This window comes from Cucurbita pepo, chromosome LG07 (assembly GCF_002806865.2).
Source record: "Cucurbita pepo subsp. pepo cultivar mu-cu-16 chromosome LG07, ASM280686v2, whole genome shotgun sequence".
Lineage (NCBI taxonomy): Eukaryota > Viridiplantae > Streptophyta > Magnoliopsida > Cucurbitales > Cucurbitaceae > Cucurbita > Cucurbita pepo.
Genome location: NC_036644.1, coordinates 2,223,992 through 2,247,437, shown reverse-complemented (window position 1 = coordinate 2,247,437; position 23,446 = coordinate 2,223,992). Strand labels below are relative to the sequence as shown.

The following is a 23,446-nucleotide window of genomic DNA, read 5'->3' as shown; positions in this document are numbered from 1 at the left end:
AAGTAATATAATACCGGAGGAGTTGACAGCAATGAAACCATTCATGAAGCAGCCAATCTATTACATTATCGCGACACGAGTGCTTCACGAGTTCTGTCTTATATTATGAAGAAATGCAAGTCGGGTAAAGTTCGATGAAAACCAGAGATTGAGGAATGAAGATAACACCCAACGAACATCACATAGTTTAGTTTAACAGAAAGAACAAGTATCAAATGTTACAATGCGACAAGAGAAAGTAGAATATAAGCGTTTACTTCCTTTTTTTTTTTACTCGAACGCCCATTGATTCTCCCTACGAACTTCCTCCTCTTCCTCGGGTGTGAAGTCATTCTTGATGTTAAATGTCTTGCGGATCTCCTCAGGAGTCTTCCCCTTGATCATGTCAGCCACCGTCTGACAAGTCAAATCTAGCAAGCTCTTGATATTGAGATAGTTTGCAGCCTGCAAATGTCATGTAGGATTAGATTCTGACCATCACTATCCCCATATCACAAGTTAAGGGAATGAAAAGAAACAAAAAGTTACGGTGATGCCTCTACTTGGGGGAGCTTCAACCGTGTCGTCTAACAATATATACCAAGCACATCTTGTGTGCACCTCGACTATTCTCTCACCGAACAACCGTATGAAGTTACTATGGTTGTCAATGTAATTTACAAAACATAACAAGTAACATTAATCTATCAAGCCGATTGGTTCAGTAGAAAGCCTAATTTTTAAGCTCTCAACGAAAACAATTAACATCTTCCGAAGGGATTTAGGTGGATTCAAGTTACTTATTTGTCAAAAAAGATGATGAAATAATTCAACTAAATACAACACAGAACCTATAAATTTCAGATAAACCAATACATATAAACACGCCCGCGCGTGCACACACACATGAATGAATAACAGAGGATAATTATCATATGATTAGCAAGTTCGAAACCGGTAAATAAAAAATTTCGTTTAAATCTTATTAGGAAGGAACGAAAGTAGAAATAAAATCAATAAAACCAGGAAAGATCAAGATAAACTGGTAAGAGGAAAGAGATTCACCCATATCCCACTTGAAAATAAGCAACTGACATCGAATTACCTCAACTAAACTAATGTTACAGCCATAACCAAAACATAAAAGATTGTATCGGATTAAACAGAAAACAAGTTGGAATGGCTATTGTTGGTGTACATGAATTTCATCACTCGATAAACAGGACATATACCGCGCATGTTTTAGTGTAACAATTCCAAACAAAGATTATATAAGGAATAAAGATTGCAGCCAAACGCCTAATACATCAAAAGCCTTCTCAATGACAAACATTTGTGAACCTCCCATACAAAGCCCTTATAAATCAATAAATAAACTCCCCTAGCGACTAAATATAGCTATAGATGTCACATATAACAGCAGGCGGCCATCATGTTTCAGTAATTTTGCAATATCTTATTCACAATGTAAGATATCCGATTCAGGCATCATACCAAAACAGAAAACGTATTATGCAATCATAGGGTACGTAACGAAACAAGAACCGAAAGAACCTTACCCCAAATCTAAGCAGTATCCAAACCCTAGACCCGAAATTAACCACAAAAAGAGAACAATCGGAGGGCATACATACAGAGGGGGAAAAAAAAGGACAAAACCGCAAGAAAATTTAGAAAGTATCATCCGCATACCAGAATGAGATCGAACAAGGTCGCCTGGTCGACTTTGACGAATTCGCTGTCCCAAGTCTTGAGGTCGTCCTCGACGGAGCCAGCACGATCCTCCGGCTTGGGAGACTCGACGTGCTTCTTGCAGTACTCAATAACCTTGGACAAGATCTTGCTGTTGACGTTAGGGAGGGGGATTCCACTATCGGCGCAATCGTCTTCAATCATGTGCTTGATCGTCTGTGACTCCAAGGCGACGGCTTCGTCAACCTCAAAGATCTCGCCATCGGAGCTCTTCAACGTGATCTTCCTCCCTGAAGACATGGTGCCGTATCTCCTTTCTCGAAGATTCGGTGAGGTCTGAAACCCAAAGAGAGAGAGAGAGAAAGAGAGAAAGAGAGAGAGAGAGAGAAAGAGAGAGTCGCGATTTGCTAAAGAGGACGAAAACCAAACGGTGACCACAAAATGGGTTTAAAACAAGTGCAAATTCCACCGATAACCACTTTTCTTAGCCTAAATTACAATAAATAAATAAATAAATAAATATATATATATATATATATATATATATATATTTATTTATTTATTTATTTTATTATAGGATTTTTATATATATTATAAATCCTTCATGTTTCATTCAAAAAAAAAAAAAAATTTATTTTTCTAAATATTAAAATATAATATTCATTCTTTCTTAAATATTTCAAAATTAACTGTTCGACGAAAAAATTAATGGTTTAGAATATTGCACTGGGCATTCACGTGACAACAACAATAAATTTGTTTAAAAGAATAAGAACGAGTCTTAAAGAAGAAGTCACGTGGTGTTTGTCATACTAGGTTTGATCGGTAAGTTAATTGAGACGGAGAGAATTTTATGTTAAGATTTATGCCATAAAATTTCGTAATTAATGTTTTATTTGTAATTAACATTAACATTTTCTATTGTATGAAAAAAGTTATTATCGTAGTCTTGGCATGTGGTTGATATGAGAAGAGGATATATTTAATAATAATCTAAAAGGCTCGCAAGTCTAAAAGGTCTATAATCTAAAAGTACAAGTTTAAGAATCTCGGGTAGAAAGATGAATATTAGTTTCTTAAGATAATTTAAGCGTTTCAAGGTGGCTTTCGATTATCTTAGATCGCCCATCAAACCCAAGATGACTCTAGGTTTCCACAAGGTTTAAGAATGTGAAATCTCACATCGGTTGAGAAAGAGAACGAAACATTCTTTATAAGAGTCCGAAAACCTCTTCCTAGCAGACACGTTTTAAAAACCTTAAGAGAAAGTCTAGAGGAGAATATTCTTTACAAAGGTGTGGAAACCTCTCCCGCATACGCGTTTTAAAAATCTTGAGAGAAAGTCCAAAAGGAAAATTCAAAGGAGGACAATATCCGCTAGCGGTAGACTTGACCCAGATGAATACCGACTTCTTGAAATGCTCTACGATGATTTTGGATTATCCTGTCCATCAAACTTTGTCGGATTCCCACATGTTTAAAACCTTATCTAAAAAAAATATCAATTTCTTGAGGTATTCCTTTGCTTATGACGTGCATGAATGTAATATTGACATCCACACCCAAATGCTGGAAGGCACATATGGACCTTTCACAAGGACTAAGTTTAAGTCAGTTCTTTGCGCGGATCGACAAACTACAGCTCTCAAAATGATATTTCTTCATAAGATGGGTATCATATAGACCAGTTAGACCGAACGAGCAAGGCCATCATATAGGCATCGCCGTCGGTCACATATGCAATTCCTGGCTTTACGTTGAATCTCTTACTCATGTTCAGTTTGATATATGATTCAATCTGAAAGTGATCTGTACCTGATGTGCCTCCATGAATCCCACCTAACTTCATTCCCCAACCTAATGCCTCTTCACTATTATTATCAGACATCGACACAGCCCATTGCACGTCATTCGGATTTGATTGCCTCACCTCAACCCAACCTCCAAGTCTGATCACTTCGTCGAGTTCCGACTCCAGCAGTAAAGCCAAAGATCCCCTTGAAATAGCTTTCCTCGACGCTGTTAACAAACATGAATCAGGTGTCTCAGCTGTTTCAGAAGATTCATGTCGACTCCCAAGACCGACTGAAATTGTAAGGGCTCCGAGATCGATGTGTTGGTTGCATAATTTTGGCGCTTGGAGAAGACCCAGTAGTGAGAGCTTTGTTCCTCTTGAGAATTGACACACCAGTTGTCCAAATGTACTAAAGCAACGCTGAATCCGACCAAAACTTGGTTGTATTTCCTCTGTTGAAATGAATTGAGCTAAGGAAGCAGTAACATTGGATCTTCTCACCGTTAAACCAATGGCGCCACCATTTGGCTGATCCAAAAGGGGTGGTCCAAAAGATGAAATGTCTGTAAGACCCTTTTCCTACCACATAGAAAAACCATATAGATTAAACTTCATGAATTATACGCCAACTAGAACATAGTATTCGATGGAAAGTACTCGAGAGCATTCACGAACATAACTAGTTGATTCGAATTGGTAACCGACACGAACATATAACTGTCTCAGGCAATATTTTACGCAACAAAAAGTACCACCATGTAATTTCAGTTCAAATTCAACGCCGATATTAGATATTAAATATTAGACGACAAGCATTCCTATAACATCAGATCATACAACAGAACTGTCAAGAGTTAGATTAATACTGATACCAAACTTTAATTTGAAAGGAATACTCATAAAAGAAAAAGAGAATGACCCAAAAAATTACAATGGTCTTTTCAATTTGAGCTATATTCACATTTGATCTTAGCAACTTCCATTCTGATGGAGGGAGATTACAAGAGAATCATATGATATATCTTTCATAGCCGTGATCTATTTCACCCTCTCTTTCTATCTTGAAAGGGGCACCTTTCGCTTGACTTTTGAGTTGTGAGTGCATGCGTCCACCACGGTCAAGGTTTTCATAGGTACCTTGTACGTAGTTAAGGTGAAGCTTTGTTTGGTCTTGATTCTAGACTAGACTTGAAATAACCCTATGACTGACCTAGCTCAAATTTGATGTTGCTCTTTCTCTCAATGAAAAAAAAAAAAAGTCGGGCAATGTCTCAAACACCTTTACTCGCAAGAGAGAGAGGGGTATATCATCTCCTTCCAATCTTATATCAATCTAAACGGTAGATGTCAATCCATTTGCTAATTCTTGGATAGTCTACTTAAGGATTATGATAAAGGTTTTATGCTTGTGAGTGTCCAAAGGTAATCTAGTAAATGGAGTGGTTTACTCCATCCTAACTACATTAGGATGAAGGTTATTACCTCAACCTAAAAGTGCCCCACGAAATTTAATACTAATCTAGTAAACTCGTATAGAACTTGATACGCAAACAGTCATACTAACAATAGATAGAAAAACGTAATCGCAACTAAACATACCCGACAAGAAGGGCTTGCAACTGTAGCAACATCCCTACATCGAGCTCCAATAGGCGCTACAATTGCAGACATCCAATCTCTCACACTAGCCTTGTAAAGAACTTTACATAGAGTAAGTTCATTTCCAGAGTCAACACCAAAATCCACCTTGGCTTTCTGATTGGCTACGAACTCTGCAACAAGAGAATCGTTTTCTCTTACAGTCGTTTCAAAAGTCAATCTCGAGTGAATTCCTGTTGAGATTCCAGCTCTACGAAGTGTTTTGAGGCTATGATTATCAATAACACTCATCAATAGTAATGCACCCAATATATCAACCTCTCCTCTTACATGAGTGCCATTTTCTTGCAATGGACTACTCCTCTGTGTATTGTTAAAGGATAGTACCTTCTCTACCTTTTCTTGTCTGTCTCTAAGTCTCATTAAATCTGAAAATGTTTCCCTTTGCAGCCGCTTCAGGATTTCAATCTGAAATAATGTACCAGCAAAGTTACCTAAATTGGCTACTTAAATTCGTTTTAGAATAAAACTGGTAGAACAAAACACCTTAATCGCCATGTAATTACCAGAGTCATTTACACTAATGTATAAAATTCCAAAGCCAATTGAGAATATTCATTAAAAATTTCAGCCAAAATGTTCATCAAGGACGGTCATAGGGCAACATGCAACAGTGTTAACACATAACCTTCTAACTTTGGAGACTCAAAGTTTCTGTACAGAATGAGCCAGTAAAATCGAAGTCTTCCTACTCCAAACACAAGTGGAAATGGACAAATAGAAACTAAAAACAGTATCACAATTCATAGGAACAACGAGAATCGCCATTTTCAGACGTGAAGAAACACATACTACGAGACTATAATACATGAACCATTACCGGACGGCGGCGAGATGATTGTTGGCGGCGACGAACTAAACCATCGAAGAAATTGTGGCTTGCGGTCCCGAAATCTTTTAATTTGTCGACGATCAATGTAATCGGCTCCATTTCGGGGAACCAGAAGATCAGTGATTGGACCGACCAGAAGTGTCGCCTATGATTCTCTCTTTAATCTTCAAGCAGCTGAATTCGATCTCAGCAAGCGCGTTGAAGCTCTGAATTTGAAGGACGGCGGCAACCGCAAGGTTAGCCGTCAATTAGGTCGCCGAAGATCACTAAAACGGGCATCTAATCAAGAATTTAAAAGACGTCAAAAAATCATATGACTTTTTCCTTTTTATTTATTTATTTTTATTTTTCTATTTATTAAATTTTTTTTAGACAAGATCCACCTGTGACCTAGGACTAGCACACTACTGGATGTCTGACTCTGTACCATTTATAGGATCTCATAATACCATTTGTAACCGTCCAAGCTCGCTCTATACCATTTGTAATTATCAATGTGGGATCTCACAATCCACTTTTCTTGGAGCCTGACGTCCTTGTTGGCACACTGTTCGATGTCTGGGTCTGACACCATTTGTAACCATCCAAGCCCATGGCAGACAGATATTGTTCTCTGTGGGCTTTCTCTCCCAAGTTTTCCCCGTGTTAAAACGCATCTACTCGGGAGAGATTTTCACACCTATATAAGAAATAATGCTTCGTTCCCCTCTCCAACCGATATGGAATCTCACAATATCGACCACCTCCCGAGTCTTGGTACCATATCTCTCTGTATTTCTTTCTCTTCTCCTCCCAACGTCTCGACATATAATATTTTAATTATGTAATTATTTTTAAAGTTCGAAGCAATATCATCAAATTGTGCTTAATTTCCCGAAATGTTTGTACCAAGATTCGACTTATCACAATCACACTTAGATGGCAGCGGACTTACGATTGTGCAGCACTCACTTCCAGCAACAAGTGAGTTAAATCTATTCGTTCTTGCGTCGCCTACGACCAAGCGACGTATGCTCGAGCCTCTAGCCCTGGTTCAAGAAGAAAGTTTTAGAAAACGGGGACAAAGAGATTTCGAAAGAGAGTTTTGAAAGCAAGATTCGAGAAATTGAAATTGATGTTATATGAAATATAGACAAAAGGCAACAACAACAGCTTACTGCATATAACTATCGGGTAGGGGGATACGACTGACATTTTTAGTTTATGATTGAGTTTTATAGCATTTTCGTACGTATGCCTTATGTTCCATTATTATAGTCAACAATGCTCGTGGACGGAGATGATCGACAACTCAAAGATATTTTTGAAACACTTTTAAAAATTAAAATGTATTTTAAAAATAAACAAATAAAACTTTTAATTAAATATTTTTATTAAAGTAATTTAGCTTATAAAATATAATATATTTTAAAGAACACAAAATAAAATTGAAGACTAGCCACGTGTCCTCATTTTATTGATTATTGCATTACTCCAACTAAAGTGATGTGACAATTGAAGACTAGCCACGTGTCCTCATTTTTAATTTAATATTTATTAATTATATGCTTTTTGTTATTCTTGATAAAATTGAATTAATAATAACAATATATTAATAATTAATTCAAAAATCATTAATTATTAGCTCATCATTAATGTAAACAAAATGATAATACATATATAATTGAGAGAATTAAAGTTACACATCCTTTTTTTGCCTTCAATTTTGTAATATTATTTTTATGAAAATTAAACTTTAATTGAACTATAGGAAATTAGAAATATATTTTTGAATGATCGGAGCGACGAGGTAGCTGTATGTAGCTTCGGTTGGATGAAAACTGTCCCAAAACACGAACTTGTTCGGATCGTTGCAGGTCTTCACGAATTTGTTACAAAGAAACGTCACCTCGATCTTCCCAGTTCCACAACACCCTCTATCCGCAACTTCAAACCCTAAAATAATAACAATTACGAACGTTTTCAGCTTTTCAAATCGTTCGGTTAAGCTTGTGATCGATTTGCTATTATTTTCAGTAGAATAGTCATACGAGCGTCTACACTAATTTTCAGTAGATGGAGAGGGAGAGATGATTGAATACCATATTTACGATAGTTTTGGATGACGTCAAGAAGAGGATTGTAAATATCCACGTAAACTAGTTTGCTGTTAGGCAGTGACGTTTGAAGTTGATTCAAAGCAATGTGCAATTTTCCATTGAAGAGCTCTGCAGCAGCGTTGTACTCATTCACGCACGCCCTTTCAATCCCGCCAGCCAAGGTTCTTTGCGACGGCACACACCCTAACGGCGGTGCCCCGAAGAATCCGATTCTCCGCCCACCGGCTGCGTACAATTCCTTTAAAGAAAATAAAATGTTAAAATTTAGATGAAAAAGATAAGGTACTTGCATGTGATGAATGAAACAAAATGCATTTAATTAATTAATATTAAATCAAGCTCCCACCGATAGATGTGGTGCTCTTTGGACTTTCCTCGCGTCTACTCGGGAGAGGTTTCCATACCCTTATAAGAAACGTTCCCCTCTCCAACCAGTGTAGGATCTCACAATCCACTTCCCTTGGGGGCCCAGCATCCTCGTTGGCACATCGCCCGGTGTCGAGCTCTAATACCATTTGTAACAGTCCAAGCCCATTGCTAACAGATATTGTCTTCTTTGGGCTTTCCCTTTCGGGCTTTCACTCAAGGTTTTAAAACATGTCTACTAGGAAGAGGTTTCCACACCCTTATAAGGAACGTTCCCCTCTCCAACCGATGTAGGATCTCACAATCCACTTCTCTTGGAGGCCCAGCATCCTCGCTGACACGCCACCCGGTGTCGAGCTCTAATACCATTTGTAACAGCCCAAGCCCATCGCTAGTAGATATTGTCTTCTTTGGGCTTTCCCTTTCGGGCTTTCACTCAAGGTTTTAAAACATGTCTACTAGGAAGAGGTTTCCACACCCTTATAAGGAACGTTCCCCTCTCCAACCGATGTAGGATCTCACAATCCACTTCTCTTGGAGGCCCAGCATCCTCGCTGGCACGCCACCCGATGTCTAGCTCTAATACCATTTGTAACAGCCCAAGCCCATCACTAGAAGATATTGTCTTCTTTGAACTTTCCCTCCCGGCTTTCACTCAAGGTTTTAAAACGCATCTACTTGTAAGGAATGTTTCGTTCCACTCCATTGCACAGAAACTAAATATTTTTTAAATTAAAAAATAGAAATTGAATATAAATATGAAAGTCGAGAGACTAAACTTTGTACCTTAGCAAAAGCGGAAGCATACCGAGCCATGAAATCAGTGTACGAGTCGATATTGAAATGAATTTGCCTTATTCTTGCAAGATAAAATGTGTTGGCTATGTCGTTGCTTCCCGCCACCACCATGAACAAGCCATTGGCTATTATGAACTTTGCTCTTGCTACTCCCACTAGTTCTTCTAGCTTCTTTGAGTATTCCCTAAACATGCCTAATTGATCTTCAAGTGATATTGCTGGCTGAAAATTCAAGAACCCATTTAGCGTATCATTCAAAATATCGTCCCGTGTTCAAAGTTTATTCATTACCGCTAATTGAGAGGTCAGAGGATCAAATCCAGCACCACCAGAAGCAAAATTGACACCCGTAATTAGGTCTTCGGGCCGTAGACTCGGGTTAGCATACGGTGGTAAAAACTCTTTGATACCCAACGCATCAACTAACAAAAAACAAACAAAAAGAAACCGATAACATTGGTCCAAGCCACGTAACTGAAAAAAATTTGAGCCTCTACAATTTAATCGAACGAGGTTAGTTTAGACCTAGAAGGTCGGAGGGAACTTTGCCATTGGAAAATCGCCCTAGATATTGTCTTCTTTGGGCTTTCCCTTTCGGGCTTTCACTCAAGGTTTTAAAACACGTCTACTAGGAAGAGGTTTCCACACCCTTATAAGGAACGTTCCCCTCTCCAACCGATGTAGGATCTCACAATCCACTTCCCTTGGAGGCCCAGCATCCTCGCTGGCACGCCACCCGATGTCTAGCTCTAATACCATTTGTAACAGCCCAAGCCCATCACTAGAAGATATTGTCTTCTTTGAACTTTCCCTCCCGGCTTTCACTCAAGGTTTTAAAACGCATCTACTTGTAAGGAATGTTTCGTTCCACTCCATTGCACAGAAACTAAATATTTTTTAAATTAAAAAATAGAAATTGAATATAAATATGAAAGTCGAGAGACTAAACTTTGTACCTTAGCATAAGCGGAAGCATACCGAGCCATGAAATCAGTGTACGAGTCGATATTGAAATGAATTTGCCTTATTCTTGCAAGATAAAATGTGTTGGCAATGTCGTTGCTTCCCGCCACCACCATGAACAAGCCATTGGCTATTATGAACTTTGCTCTTGCTACTCCCACTAGTTCTTCTAGCTTCTTTGAGTATTCCCTAAACATGCCTAATTGATCTTCAAGTGATATTGCTGGCTGAAAATTCAAGAACCCATTTAGCGTATCATTCAAAATATCGTCCCGTGTTCAAAGTTTATTCATTACCGCTAATTGAGAGGTCAGAGGATCAAATCCAGCACCACCAGAAGCAAAATTGACACCCGTAATTAGGTCTTCGGGCCGTAGACTCGGGTTAGCATACGGTGGTAAAAACTCTTTGATACCCAACGCATCAACTAACAAAAAACAAACAAAAAGAAACCGATAACATTGGTCCAAGCCACGTAACTGAAAAAAATTTGAGCCTCTACAATTTAATCGAACGAGGTTAGTTTAGACCTAGAAGGTCGGAGGGAACTTTGCCATTGGAAAATCGCCCAGTTGCCTGTTGATCGAGAAAATTCCTACCGTACGGCGGATAGTTGCACTTAGCTTGAGTGATGAGATTGTTATTGTTGCCAGTATCGACGATCGAATCCCCGAACACGAAAACCGCGGGGACCGAGTAACCGGGAGGAATGTTTATAGTAGCACTAGCTAGTTGAAGACAAAGGAAGAGCTTGAGTGCTATTGTGAAGTGGAGTAAAGGCATTGCTATTGTGTAGTTCAGCCATTATTCAGTGAAGGTATTTATATATGTATGAAGGGGTACGTATTTGTTTGGTGTGCCTTCCAAATTTAATGCTAATAATGAAAAGCCGGTGGAAACGTGGCAGATTTGGATTGGAACACAGCGTCTTTGTGGCCCACCGCTTCTATTTTTGTATTGGATATGGATCTATCGGGATTGACCGGGATTGAACCAGCAACTTTTGTCTTGATAGAACGGTGTTTTGACCGACTGAATTATAGTCTCGAGAACCATCAGGTAAGTTTCATATATTTTTCTAAACTTTGAAAATTTTCCGTTTATACTTAACGCTAGCAGATATTGTCCTAAAACACGTTTTAGAGAGGTTTCCACACCCTTGTAAGCAATGTTTTGTTCTCATCTCCAACCGATGTGAGATTTCTCGATCCACCTTCCTTGAGAGTCAACGTCCTTCACCTCCCGTGTGGGTTGACTAATTGAACTACAGTCTCGAGAACTCTAATGTAAGGGTTTCCACACTCTTATAACAGATATTTTGTTATTTTCTTCAATCGAGGTAAGATCCCTCAATCCGTCTCCCTTGAGGGTTAGCGTCCTCCACCTCCCTTGGGGGTTTGACCAATTGAACTACCGTCTCGAGAACTCTAGTGTACGTGTTTCCACATTCTTATAAGGAATGTTTCATTCTCCTCTCCAACCGATGTGAAATCTCTCAATCCACTCCCTTTAGGGATCCAACGTCCTTGCTAGCACACCACTCGATGTCTGGCTCTGATACCATTTTTAACCATCCAAACCCACCGCCAGTAGATATTGTCCACTTTAACCCATCGTATCGCCGTCAGCCTCACAGTTATAAAACACGTCTGTTAGGGAGAAGTTACTGTGTTATCCTCTCGAAAGGAATGCTTTACTTTATTATTATTATTTATTTATTTATTTATGTTTATTATTATTATTATTATTATTTTTGGTAGAATATACTTTTAATATGTATCTCATTTTATTTATTATTTTCATTTAATATCCCCCCACCCCACTGTATTAACTAACACCAAACATGAAATAATAAATAAAAATTTAATATATTTAATAACTATTTTTTTTAATTAAAATTTTGTGTTAAATTTCTTATAATTTCTCTATAATAGTTTCGTATTTCGTAACAAAGTATTTGAACGTTTTGCAAAATTCAAAAAATAAAAATAAAATTTTGAATAAAGTTATACACGAGTTGGACTGGAAAAGTCTTTTGGTTGGTGACTTACGGGACCCGAACAAGGGTTAAGTTGTGAACTCTATTCAAGTTATCACCAACTGAACCAATTTGAAATTTCAAGTTGGTCTATTATTGAACTGTTGTGTTCGTGGTGGTTACGTGATCTTAAATAATTTGTGGTCTCACATTTATGAGATAATGAGTTGGCCCTTTCTCGTTTATGACATAGAAGATTTAATTCATATTATTATTTAAAGCGGTACCATCTTCCCTAGCTATTCAATAGTTATCAAATTTCATATAATCATGGCATGATCGATCAACGATCATGTCGTTAAGCGTTTGTTTGAAGTTACTAACTTGAGCATGTATAAATTAGAGATTTACCAATATGAACATAGCTCAATTGATTTAGATACATATTCACTAACTAAGAGGTCAGATGTTCAAATTCTCTACCTTTATATGTCGTTGAATTCAAATAAAAAATGTTAGATGTTCAAGTTATAACTCGGGTTTCACGTGTTGAACTAAAGGAAGAGTAACTATCAGTCTTTGATCTTCCAACCTTGGATGCTTTTGGCGTCGTAGAGAAAGACAATATTTTGACTGTAGCCCATGTGGTAGGTTGGGCATTTAATTTAAAGTTTCCTTCTAGTTAATAAAAAAATACGCGTTTTTTTATAACTCTTTCGAAATTTTTAATGCAGTTTCTATTAGTGTTCATATGGATTCATAACGGTTTGGTTCGTAATGTTCAAATTTGATTTTAGATTGGTCATTGAAATTTGAAAATTAAAAATGATTCATAAATGGCTTTTAAGTAGAGTTGTCACACCCGAGTAAAGAAGAAGATGCATGAATGAAACGAGACCATATCCGAATGAGAGAGATCTTGAGGATAGGATAGGATAGTTAAGAAAGACGTAAAAGAATTGAAAGTCACTATCTATACCAGCCATGTGCACTTTCCTTTTCGATGACTTAATCTTAGGAATTTCATGATTAAATGTGTTTTACTTGGAGCAATTCTATGTTGGGTGACCTCCTAGGAATTTGGACAAAACATCTTGGAAGAACTCGTGTTAGTTTGCCATGTGCACCTTCCTTTTCGGTGGCTTAATCATAGAAACTTCATATTTAAACGTGTTTTACTTGGAGCAATTCTATGTTAGGTGACATCTTATGAATTTCATGTTTTATTTGGAGCAATTCTATTGGGTGACATCTTAGGAATTTCATGTTTTACTTGGAGCAATTCTATTGGGTGACATCCTAGGAATTTCATGTTTTACTTGGAGCAATTCTATGTTGGGTGACTTCCTAAGAATTTTTCTCGGATATATGTGAGCGAGGACAAAACATCTTGGAAGAATAACTCGTGTTAGTTTGTGGGAAAATAGGTAACCTAACTAATAGGTAAGGTAACTATGCTGCACACGAATGTCGGGGTAATTTGGGTAATTTTTTAAACTTTTTATTTTTTATTTTTTTATTTTTATATTTTATATATATATAAAAAGTAGTAACCTAACTAATAGGTAACGTAACTATGCAATGTCGGGGTAATTTTTTAAACTTTTTATTTTATATTTATAAATAGAAAGTAAAGGGTATTAATGCTACTTTGAACGTAAGTATGCTGAGAATGCGGGAGTAATTTTTCGTAATTTTTTTTTAAAATTTAGAGATATGTTTTAAATAAAATATAGTATATATATATATATATATATATATATATATATATATATATATATATATATATATTAATTAATTATTAATGTACTCTAAATTAAATTAAGAGTTGAAAAAGGTAGGAAAAACAAAATCTTAATTTTTCCCGGTAAGCAACCGCCGATAGGCGAAAACCCAAGAACCAAATATCGAACTCGGGAGAATGATTTCCATTTGCTCTGCTAGAGCAATTCAAGCTGCACCTTCAATTCAGTTGTTTTTCCCTCGAAACCGTGGAAGAATCTCTTATGATGTTCTTCGAATCGCCACCAATCACTCTGCCAGATGCTCGGGTTCCGATGAGTGTGGTGATGAAACTCTTCCTGAACCGAGAACCAATTACGCCGGAATGAGACTGGAAGAGATCGTGGAGACAAAATCCGGTAAAGTTCGTCTTGATTCTTGGATATCCTGCCGCATCGATGGGATTAGTAGGGCTCGGGTGCAGTCCAGTATTAGGGCCGGACTGGTTTCAGTCAATGGCCGAGTTATCGATAAGGTAACGACGTTTCGTTTGTAGCTTATACTCCTGAAGAACAGCTGCATTTATGANGGTTTCAGTCAATGGCCGAGTTATCGATAAGGTAACGACGTTTGTAGCTTATACTCCTGAAGAACAGCTGCATTTATGACTCTTCGATTGTCTCTATGTTTTTCATTTGGCTTCTTTCAACCATATATTTTATGCTCGAGCAGGCTTCTCACAATGTTAGAGCTGGGGATAAGATTAATTGTACAATTTCGGAATTGCAGCCATTGAGAGCTGAACCGGAAGATATTGATTTGGATATAGTTTATGAAGATGAACATGTTTTAGTAGTAAACAAACCAGCGCACATGGTAATGATTCAATAGACGTTATGCCTCAAGTTCGATATTATATGCTTAGTGGCAAGGTTGTGTCTGAAATTTGTAAAACATTGTGATAGCGGTTTACTTTCTCCTTGATTCAGGTTGTTCATCCAGCTCCTGGGAATGCTACAGGAACACTAGTAAATGCCATTCTTAACCACTGCAGTCTCCCAATGGTTACAACGACAAATGAGGAACTTCTGTCAGACATGGATATTTCTGATGATGAGCTCAATTCCATTGAGATTTTATCTTCTAGAGTTTCTGAGGCACCTATTCGTCCCGGAATTGTGCATAGGATAGATAAAGGAACTAGTGGATTGCTTGTTGTTGCCAAGGTGATTTACTGTCCCTCCTTCAGCTTCCTTGCAGCTGCTTAACTCAAGATCAAAGCAAAACAATTCAAGTTTTGTGTTTCAAGAATTTGCAGCCCAATAGCTCCCTTTTTTGTCCCCTAACTATATCTAACTCCTACGTTTGTTACATTTGAATATCAGGATGAACATGCCCACGCTCACTTATCTGCTCAATTCAAGCAACATTCTATTGAGAGAGTCTATATCAGTCTCACATGTGGAGTTCCACCCTCAACTGCTGGACGTATCGAGGTACCAATAGGCCGTGATCCGAATAATCGTATTCGCATGAGTGCAATATCTAGAACAAATAACAATTCAAATGCAAAGTACGCTGCGAGTAGGTAATTACTTTTTCTTCGTCAATTATTATCATATGAAACACAATTATAAATCTACTGGTTCTTGAAATGCTGTCTTCCCCATGTTACTACCCTCATTTCGTATTGGAGCTATTTTTTTATAACTGTGTACAGACAGGGTCTTTTTTTGTATTCATTTCATCAGATTAATGAAATGGGTTCTGTTTCCTGTAAAAAAAATCATCTACATATAAGGCCAGAACTAAAAAGTAATGATAATATAATTGTCATCATCATAAATTTGGATAACTAATATTTAGAAAGAAAACTCCACATCTCCGACAGACTGTTGGACAGATTGCTCAAACTCTTGGTTGGATTGGTTGTTTACATGAAGAGGTTAAGGTGGTGCTTCTAGAGACATTGTCATGTTGGTGGCTTAAAGGCAAAGCTAGGACTATTTGAAAGAATGCAACTTGAGCCATCCTTTGAATTATATAAATAGAAAGGAATAACATGATTTTTAAAGAGAGTAACAAAGCAGTAAGCTTTGGAGTAAATAAATAGAAAGGAATGATAGAATGTTCAAATAGAGTGGTAAAATTTTGGTTGGGTGACTGTATAGTACACTGCCTCCTCTTGTACCAAATTTCCATAAGAATTTTGATTGGGGTCCTGTACTATTGTTATGGATCCCCCCTTGTGCTCTTCAGGAGGAGATGCCTCTTCTCCTTGCCCTTTTTTTGTATTCTTTTCTTCTGAAAAAAGATATATTCATCTCTCCCCCTCGAACTAGTTTGCGAGATACATCTCATCCAACAAAGTCATGCAAAATTTGGAAGAAGTAATCTCTGGGATTTTCATTTCCATCCTTGTCCCATCTCTCATTATGGTGACATCAATATGAATTTAAGGATTAGTGGAGAAAGATGTTCTGTTTTTTGTGTTTACCTTGTTATTTTTCGATTATAGAAACTATTTTAGTATTATTAAGCTTGGTCATTCATTATGCTAAGTTGAAATGGCGTACATTTCACAGGTACAAAGTTATTGAAAATTTAGCTCAAGGAGGTTTTTCATTGGTTGAGTGGAGATTAGAAACAGGCCGCACACATCAGGTGCGTATTGTACACTTCTTGCTCCTTAAGCTGCTTCAGAGGGCAATGAATATATATTACAATCCATCTAACAATGCGTTTTCACCAATCACCATGTATGCACGTGCATAGACATATACATTCTTTTGTTTCAATAACATTTCTGTACGCTACTGCTTTTGTTTTCAAATCATAGTGTGTGCATACGTACGCTAAACCGTTTAATGAGTCAGAGTTACACCTTGAACGTACAAGCAGCCATATTTATCATGCCAAGTTTCAATTCTTTCCTCTTTCTGAAAATTGAAATGTAGTTTTTATCACCACTCAAATCTTAGGAGTGAATATTTGTGAAGTAGATCCGTGCACATGCGAAGTATATGGGAATACCTTTACTTGGAGATGATGTCTATGGAGGTACCAAGAGCATGGCCATGTCGCTGCTTCGGACTAGAACATCATCTAGTTGTCACAACCAACTTATGCAACTTGTTTCCTCATTAGAGAGACCTTGCCTTCATGCTCTAACTCTCGGGTTAGAAAATAAATTCTTAAGAGCTCATTTAGTTACATTCTTTCTTGTTCTCTAAAATAGCTTATAATTTTGGTTTCTTATTTCAAAGTTTTTAAAACTTGGAATTTCTATTTTTCTTCGTTAATAATTGTATGCATAATATCAAAACATCTATGTGACATATACTTGGAATATCTTATTTAATTTTCAGTTAAAACTTCCACATTTTAAAAGAAAAATTTTAGAGAGATAAACAAGAATGATTGCTAATCACAGTCTGTTCTTTTTTAAACTAAAAAGAGAGTGCAAAAGCAAGAAATGTTAGAGAAATTTGTTTTTTATTTTATTTCTTATGATAAAAGAGCCAGAAATAAGAAGTGAGAAACAAGAAACAAGATCGTAGTATGAGTCTTGGCTTGTTCTTTTCTTCTGTAAACAACTAATCCAAGATCACTGAACAATTTGTAGGTTTATACATCCTCACACAGGGAAGAACATACGATTTTCATGCCCACCCCCTACAGATTTTGCTGAAATTCTGGGTCAGCTTCGTCAAATTAGCACAAAAAAGGTATCTCTCAAGTATTGATGAATTCTGTTATCTTTTACTCAACCCAAGCTCTTTTCATGGTGATTAGTGGTTTTACGGATTTAGCATTTAATCCATAAAATAGAACAATATCGATCAAGAATGGTCAGGGGGCTACGATTTACACGCCCAACCTACTGTATGGATAACCTAGATAGCTAATACGCGCATTTGTGCCTCTTTTTTGGTCGCCTCCTTGACACGATAGTTAATACCATGTCTTTTCTATTTCCTAGCCATGTGGTACCTGCTTCTTTCGTTTGAATGTCTATTTTATAGGTCTACTTTCCTTTTGTACTTCATCTCTTACTTATGAAGTCGACTGAACTAAATCAAGTTGTTTAATGAATAAGTGAGGATTTAGTCATACATAAAATATGTGTTAAAGTTTCAAATGGTTTTTTGAGATCCCCATCAACTGTGAGTTGATGGGAACAAAACAAACAAAACATTCCTTATAAGGGTGTGGAAACCTCTCCTTAGCAGACGCGTCTTAAAACCTTGACGGGAAGCTCAGAAGGGAAAACCTAAAGAAGAAAATATCTGCTAGTGGTGGGCTTGGGCTTGGGCTGTTACAAATGGTATTAGAGCTAGTCACCGAGTGGTGTGTCAACAAGGACGCTGGCTCCCAAGGGGAGTGGATTGTGAGATCCCACATCGGTTGGAGAGGGGAACGAAACATTAATTATATAGGTGGGGAAACCTCTCCCTAGCAGACGCGTTTTAAAACCTTGAGGGGAAGATTAGAAGGGAAAGCCCAAAGAGGACAATATCTGCTAGCGGTGGACTTGAGTTGTTACAAATGGAATTATAGTTAGTCACTTGGCGGTGCGCCAGTGAGGACGCTAGGTCCCAAGGGGGTGGATTGTGAGATCCCACATTGGTTGGAGATGAGAATAAAATATTCCTTATAAGGGTGTGGAAACCTCTCCCTAGCAGAAGCGTTTTAAAACTTTGAGGGAAAGCTCAGAAGGGAAAGTCCAAAGAGGACAATATCGGCTTGTAGTGGACTTGGGCTGATACAAAAACATTGGAGACATGATAGATATAATATAATAACTAAAGAGCAGACAGAACTTAAAAGTCTTTCTTCCGCTTGCATCTAATATGTAATATGAATATAGACACTTTATTTTCATTTATAGGTATTCCAGATAATCTATACAAAAGATATAAAGATTATACTGGAAACAAATTCCCTGCAAAATATTGAACTCTACATCATCAGGCAATTTCTTATCATATCTCATTGTTTAATCTCTTGTAGTCCTAATACATAGTACACATTGAAATAATTTTGAGATTTACAACCACATTAGCTATTGAACAATGGTTGCTGCCATAGAATCTAGGCGGGAGAGGTGGTTTTTGCGGTGTATCAGTTTAACCATTAACAGAGTGTTGGGATTAAAATTGCAGGTTACCAAATCTTAATTGGGATCCTTCAGTATCTGGCATATATGCTTAGCGTGAAACGACCCGGGCATGAAAGACCGAGAAGGTACATGTGGCCCTAATATACGACCATTTAAGTTGGGATGTTTGAAAAATCTATTGAAGTTTTTGGTAAATGACATATTTTTGGTTGGTGTTCTTGGAAATTCAACACTGCTAATTTGATCTGATATGAACAGGGAATGTTCCTAAACTCAATATCCCAATATCGAAATCGAGGCATAGCAGCACGCAACAATGGCATTAGAAATGGAAACGACACACCGTATCGGTACAGTTGATGGTGCTTCTACGGTCGAGATGATCGTTGCTTGTGTTGAACATTTGCCTAATCGCCATGTCCAATGGAACCTCATGTTTCACTTAATATTGATGGTAAGCCAGCCACCATTGCTATTAATCCATAGGAATGTAGTTGAATATTCATCATCATTCAATTGGAAATATATTTGAAAGACATGATTGCAGTAAATTGGGACTCAATTCAAATTAGGCGTTATGAACATTACAAGTTACGACATCCCTTTGTAAGGTTATTTATCTCAGGGTTTAGGGATTAGGGTATGAAATGTTTTTCTCGGTGGAAAGATTCAAAATTTATGACATCTTAGTCGAGGTTATATATATAACGGTGACCTGTCACAACTTGAATCATATTTCAAAGTGACACCGAATTTAACCCATAATAAACAACTCATCACAGTATATAATAGTNAACCATAATAAACAACTCATCATAGACCCGTCATACACCAAAATCCCACCATTAATTAGAAACTAAACTCCCTAACCCTCAAACTCAATAAGTAACACGAACTCCTTGGTATCTAAGAATCTCACCAATAAGCTCTCCTTTACCCGACCCGACGTACCTACCTTTAATCTCTCCATCTCTTATGAACAAAAATGTAGGCACTTCGACAACGTCCATGTCTTTCAAAAACTGCATACAGCTCTCGTTCTCATCGCCGTTCATTCTAGCGAACACCGCCGTGTCCATTTTCTTCGACAACTTGATCACTGTGGGATAGACTTTCACGCAAGGTCCACAATGCTTCAACCCCACGTCCAGTACAATCAGCTTGTGATCCTCCTTATGGTCTTGTATCAGCTTCTCCACATCCTCCCTGCTGTGTAGCTGAACAACTCCTGAATGGTTGTCGCCGTAGTATAATACGTCGCCCTCCAGCTGATCCGGCCCGATCCCTTCCTCCTCGTGGATCTTCTCCATGTTCTTGTAGAAGCTGGAGGGCGAAAAACGATACTTTCTTAAGTGATTTTAGAACGTAGGAAGCGTTTTATTTTAAAGCTAAACTCATCTCTAAACTTAATCCATACACGTATTCTAATTCTAATCACCGTTACGTCATCTCACGTCATTTTTAATAATTTTTTTTGTGAAAAATTATTCTTTATTTAGAATTTAACATATCTTAAAAGTTAATTAATATAATAATTTTATTAAATTCAATAAAATTTAGATATTTAAAAACCAAATAAATTATAAATTAATTACAGAAATTTACCTGAAGTGAGGAACCTTTTCGATTTTCTCTCTGTTACAGAGCTCTTTGGTTTGCTCCGATTCATCGCCCATCACCAAAATGAACTCCACATCGTTACACGTTTTGCTGAGTGTCACCATGAACGGGTACATCCGGCTGCTCTGCGCGCTGTGTGAGGCAGCGAATTCCACCACAACCAGCTTGCTCTTGGCTTTCTTAAGGGCTTCATCGAACTCCTCCGCGCTGTGGACTTGCTGGACTCGCTCATCGCCGGTGGGTTTCTTCACGCTCGGAGCAGCGGTGGCTTTGATTGTGAAGCCGCGGCGGCGGTGGGAGAGGTGTAAATTTGCAGAGAAGGCGGTGGGTTTGATGAGATTGGGGAGGAGGGAGGCGCCGGAGAGGAGGCGGTTGTTGTGGGTGTGGAGAGAGAGAGAGGGTGGAGGCGTGGTGAGAGAGTGGGAGAAGGAAGCCATCGGAGTGCGGCGGAGAAAGGAAATAGAACAGGGGAGGCTCTGTTTCTGCTCTGCTCTGCTCTGAATTGCAGGGGATGGCTATGGAGTTATCAAGAAGATCTTAGTGAAGGGGGAGCTTTGGATGACCACACATTCTCTTTGTGGCTGTGGTTTGTTCAAATTGGATGTTTTTTAGATGATTTTTTTTGTTTTGTTTCTCGTAATATCTTGGGTTCGGGAAGCTAAGATTTATATTTCGGGACCTGTCATATGATTTGAGAACGTAGCTTTTTGAATTCTATAATAGAGCTCGTCTCATAATGAAAAAAAGTAACCAATAATACCTCGAAAAATGGGTTGAGAATAGCACGAGAGTGAGACTATCTGTGTCACGACCTAAATTTTGAGATTTCGAGAAATTGGGTAACGATGTAAAAACGAAATTAAACACAAACAAAACAAAATAAGCGAAAAATACAGTAAAATTTCACGCCCGTTTAAGAGACATTCCATATTAGTACCTACCAAAAGTTCCAAGTTATTCAGTAAAAAGGTATAGATAAAAAAAAAATAATAATAATAATAATAAATACAAAATCACCCCTAAAAAGAAAGAACACTGACCCTGAATGGGGGAGGATTGTGAGATCTCATCTCGATGGTAGAAGAGAACGAAACATTATTTATAAGGGTGTAAAAACTCTCCCAGTCGACAAAAAAATGGTAGCAGTAAACTTGAGCGGTTATAATAATAATAATAATAATATTATTTATTATTATTTTAATTAATTTATTTATTTTTTAAAAAGGAAAGAATTAAATGTCTGAGCCCACACTAACTAATTAGTTGTATGTTCCCAAAGCTAAATTTCATTGACCATTAAATAATTTTCTTTTTATTTTAATCGTTAAATAATTTGGTCAACATTTCTCTCTTTTTTCTCCACGACAAAAATGTAGAACACCGACAATACAATTCAACCTAATACGGCGCCGTTTCCCTGATCGGAGTACACGATATAAGTCTCAATCGCCGCCGTGTTGAACCCATTGAAATTGGACCCAGCCGCCGCCGTGTAAGCTCCCATCTTCGGCCAAACCAGCCAATCTCCAACTTCCAAATCCGGCAGCTGGTATCCTGTCAAAACAGTGTCCAATCCGTCGCACGTGGGGCCAAACACGGTGCTGCCGTACATTTTCATTCCGCCGCACGTGGGGTTTTTCCGGTTAGATTTCAAAGCCAACGGCGTGCAACTCACCGTCGCGTGATCGTACAGTATACAGTTCATTGACCCGTAAATCCCGTCGTTAATCCAATACTCCCGGTGATCGCCTCTTACCCTTTTTCCGATGACATTGACGGCCAGAGTGAACGCCGATTCCGCAAAATACCGACCAGGTTCAGCCATGACGGTGATATTCAGCTCTGCCGGAAAATACTCCTTCAGGGCTGAATTTATCGTTACGGCCGCTTTTTCAAATTGGGGTCCGGCGGTGAACCCGCCGCCGATGTTGAGCACATTCATAGGCGGAAGGGCAAGTCGGACCGCCGTGTCGAAAACCCCTCTCGCAGCGGCGATAGCAGAGGAATAAGCCTCTGTTTCAGCATCCCCACTTCCAATATGAAAAGAAACGCCAACGACGGCGAGATCAGCCGCTTTAGCAGCTTCAAGAAGAGGGATAATTTCATCCGGCAGTGCGCCGTATTTCTGACCCAATTGGCACCGAGCGCCGCCATCTTCAGGCGGTTTGATCCTAAGCAACAGGGCGGATTTCGGGTGGCAGGAACGGATTTTCTCGATTTCATAGACAGAATCAAAAGTGGTGAGATTAACGCCGACAGCGGCGGCGAATTTGATATGGGATTCCGGTTTACAAGGATTGGCGAAGACAATTCGGTCGGGGGAGACGCCGAGAGCTAAAACAGCTTGGATTTCGGATGTGCTGGCGCAATCAAAATTGGAGCCAAGGGCGGCCATGGCGGCGAGGAGAGCCGGGTTGGGGTTGCATTTGACGGCGTAGAAAGGGCGAACGGTCGGAAGAGATTGGGTCCAGAGGCTCATGAGGGCGGTGATGGTGGCTAAGTCGAAGATGTAGAAGGGTTCGTTGGGGTTGTCGGAGCTCAGGGCGATGGATTGGAGGAAATGGAGGAGGCCATGTTGGGGAATCGGAGTAATGGATTTTGGGCTGAGGCCTAGTGCGGTTTGGAGGAGGAGGTGGTCGACGGCCATGGCGGCGGACTAGAAGAACACTTCGGGAATTGGAAACAGAGGAGGGGAAGAGCTCTATAAAAAACAGCCCAAATTATAAAATATAATATAATTAATTACAACTTTATTGACCGTTGGATTTGTTACAAAAATTTTAATTTTATTTAAAAATTTAAAAGTACTTTCCATGTATTA

The 23,446-nt window shown here is 38.4% G+C and overlaps 6 protein-coding genes across 8 annotated transcripts; 1 reads left to right on the top strand and 5 right to left on the bottom strand.

Moving 5' to 3' along the window:
* Positions 1-35: 35 nt before the first annotated feature.
* LOC111799070 (SKP1-like protein 1B) lies at positions 36-2,079 on the bottom strand. Its single transcript, XM_023682466.1, has 2 exons — positions 1,672-2,079; positions 36-444 (listed from the first exon to the last, which is right to left on the bottom strand). Exons 1-2 carry the CDS (start codon positions 1,969-1,971, stop codon positions 271-273), a joined length of 474 nt encoding a protein of 157 aa, XP_023538234.1. The 5' UTR covers positions 1,972-2,079; the 3' UTR covers positions 36-270.
* A 759-nt stretch (positions 2,080-2,838) lies between these two features.
* Positions 2,839-6,239, bottom strand: LOC111798109. Its single transcript, XM_023681081.1, has 3 exons — positions 5,946-6,239; positions 5,066-5,533; positions 2,839-4,045 (listed from the first exon to the last, which is right to left on the bottom strand). Exons 1-3 carry the CDS (start codon positions 6,054-6,056, stop codon positions 3,347-3,349), a joined length of 1,278 nt encoding a protein of 425 aa, XP_023536849.1. The 5' UTR covers positions 6,057-6,239; the 3' UTR covers positions 2,839-3,346.
* A 1,353-nt stretch (positions 6,240-7,592) lies between these two features.
* LOC111798991 (GDSL esterase/lipase EXL3-like) lies at positions 7,593-10,971 on the bottom strand. 2 transcript variants are annotated; one of them, XM_023682365.1, is made up of 5 exons: positions 10,714-10,971; positions 10,480-10,610; positions 10,177-10,410; positions 8,039-8,294; positions 7,593-7,892 (listed from the first exon to the last, which is right to left on the bottom strand). In XM_023682365.1, the coding sequence occupies exons 1-5, from the start codon at positions 10,964-10,966 to the stop codon at positions 7,702-7,704; spliced, it is 1,065 nt and encodes a 354-aa protein (XP_023538133.1). In that variant the 5' UTR covers positions 10,967-10,971; the 3' UTR covers positions 7,593-7,701. The 2 variants fall into 2 exon arrangements, with proteins under 2 accessions (XP_023538133.1, XP_023538134.1); XM_023682366.1 differs by lacking the exon at positions 10,177-10,410 and adding an exon at positions 9,209-9,442.
* A 3,026-nt stretch (positions 10,972-13,997) lies between these two features.
* LOC111799287 (RNA pseudouridine synthase 2, chloroplastic) lies at positions 13,998-19,573 on the top strand. The gene is made up of 9 exons (XM_023682770.1): positions 13,998-14,418; positions 14,616-14,759; positions 14,873-15,109; positions 15,269-15,471; positions 16,469-16,547; positions 16,886-17,061; positions 17,509-17,611; positions 19,049-19,130; positions 19,264-19,573. The coding sequence occupies exons 1-8, from the start codon at positions 14,083-14,085 to the stop codon at positions 19,061-19,063; spliced, it is 1,293 nt and encodes a 430-aa protein (XP_023538538.1). The 5' UTR covers positions 13,998-14,082; the 3' UTR covers positions 19,064-19,130; positions 19,264-19,573.
* An 82-nt stretch (positions 19,574-19,655) lies between these two features.
* LOC111799288 (thioredoxin-like protein CDSP32, chloroplastic) lies at positions 19,656-21,172 on the bottom strand. Of its 2 annotated transcripts, XR_002815800.1 has the most exons (3): positions 20,611-21,172; positions 19,801-20,328; positions 19,656-19,763 (listed from the first exon to the last, which is right to left on the bottom strand). XR_002815800.1 is itself a non-coding variant. In XM_023682771.1 (2 exons), the coding sequence occupies exons 1-2, from the start codon at positions 21,060-21,062 to the stop codon at positions 19,884-19,886; spliced, it is 897 nt and encodes a 298-aa protein (XP_023538539.1). In that variant the 5' UTR covers positions 21,063-21,172; the 3' UTR covers positions 19,800-19,883. The 2 variants fall into 2 exon arrangements, 1 of the variants encoding a protein (XP_023538539.1); XM_023682771.1 differs by lacking the exon at positions 19,656-19,763 and having other exon boundaries at positions 19,800-20,328.
* A 755-nt stretch (positions 21,173-21,927) lies between these two features.
* Positions 21,928-23,301, bottom strand: LOC111798957 (ornithine decarboxylase-like). The gene has a single exon (XM_023682315.1). The coding sequence runs from the start codon at positions 23,270-23,272 to the stop codon at positions 22,019-22,021; it is 1,254 nt and encodes a 417-aa protein (XP_023538083.1). The 5' UTR covers positions 23,273-23,301; the 3' UTR covers positions 21,928-22,018.
* Positions 23,302-23,446: the final 145 nt, after the last annotated feature.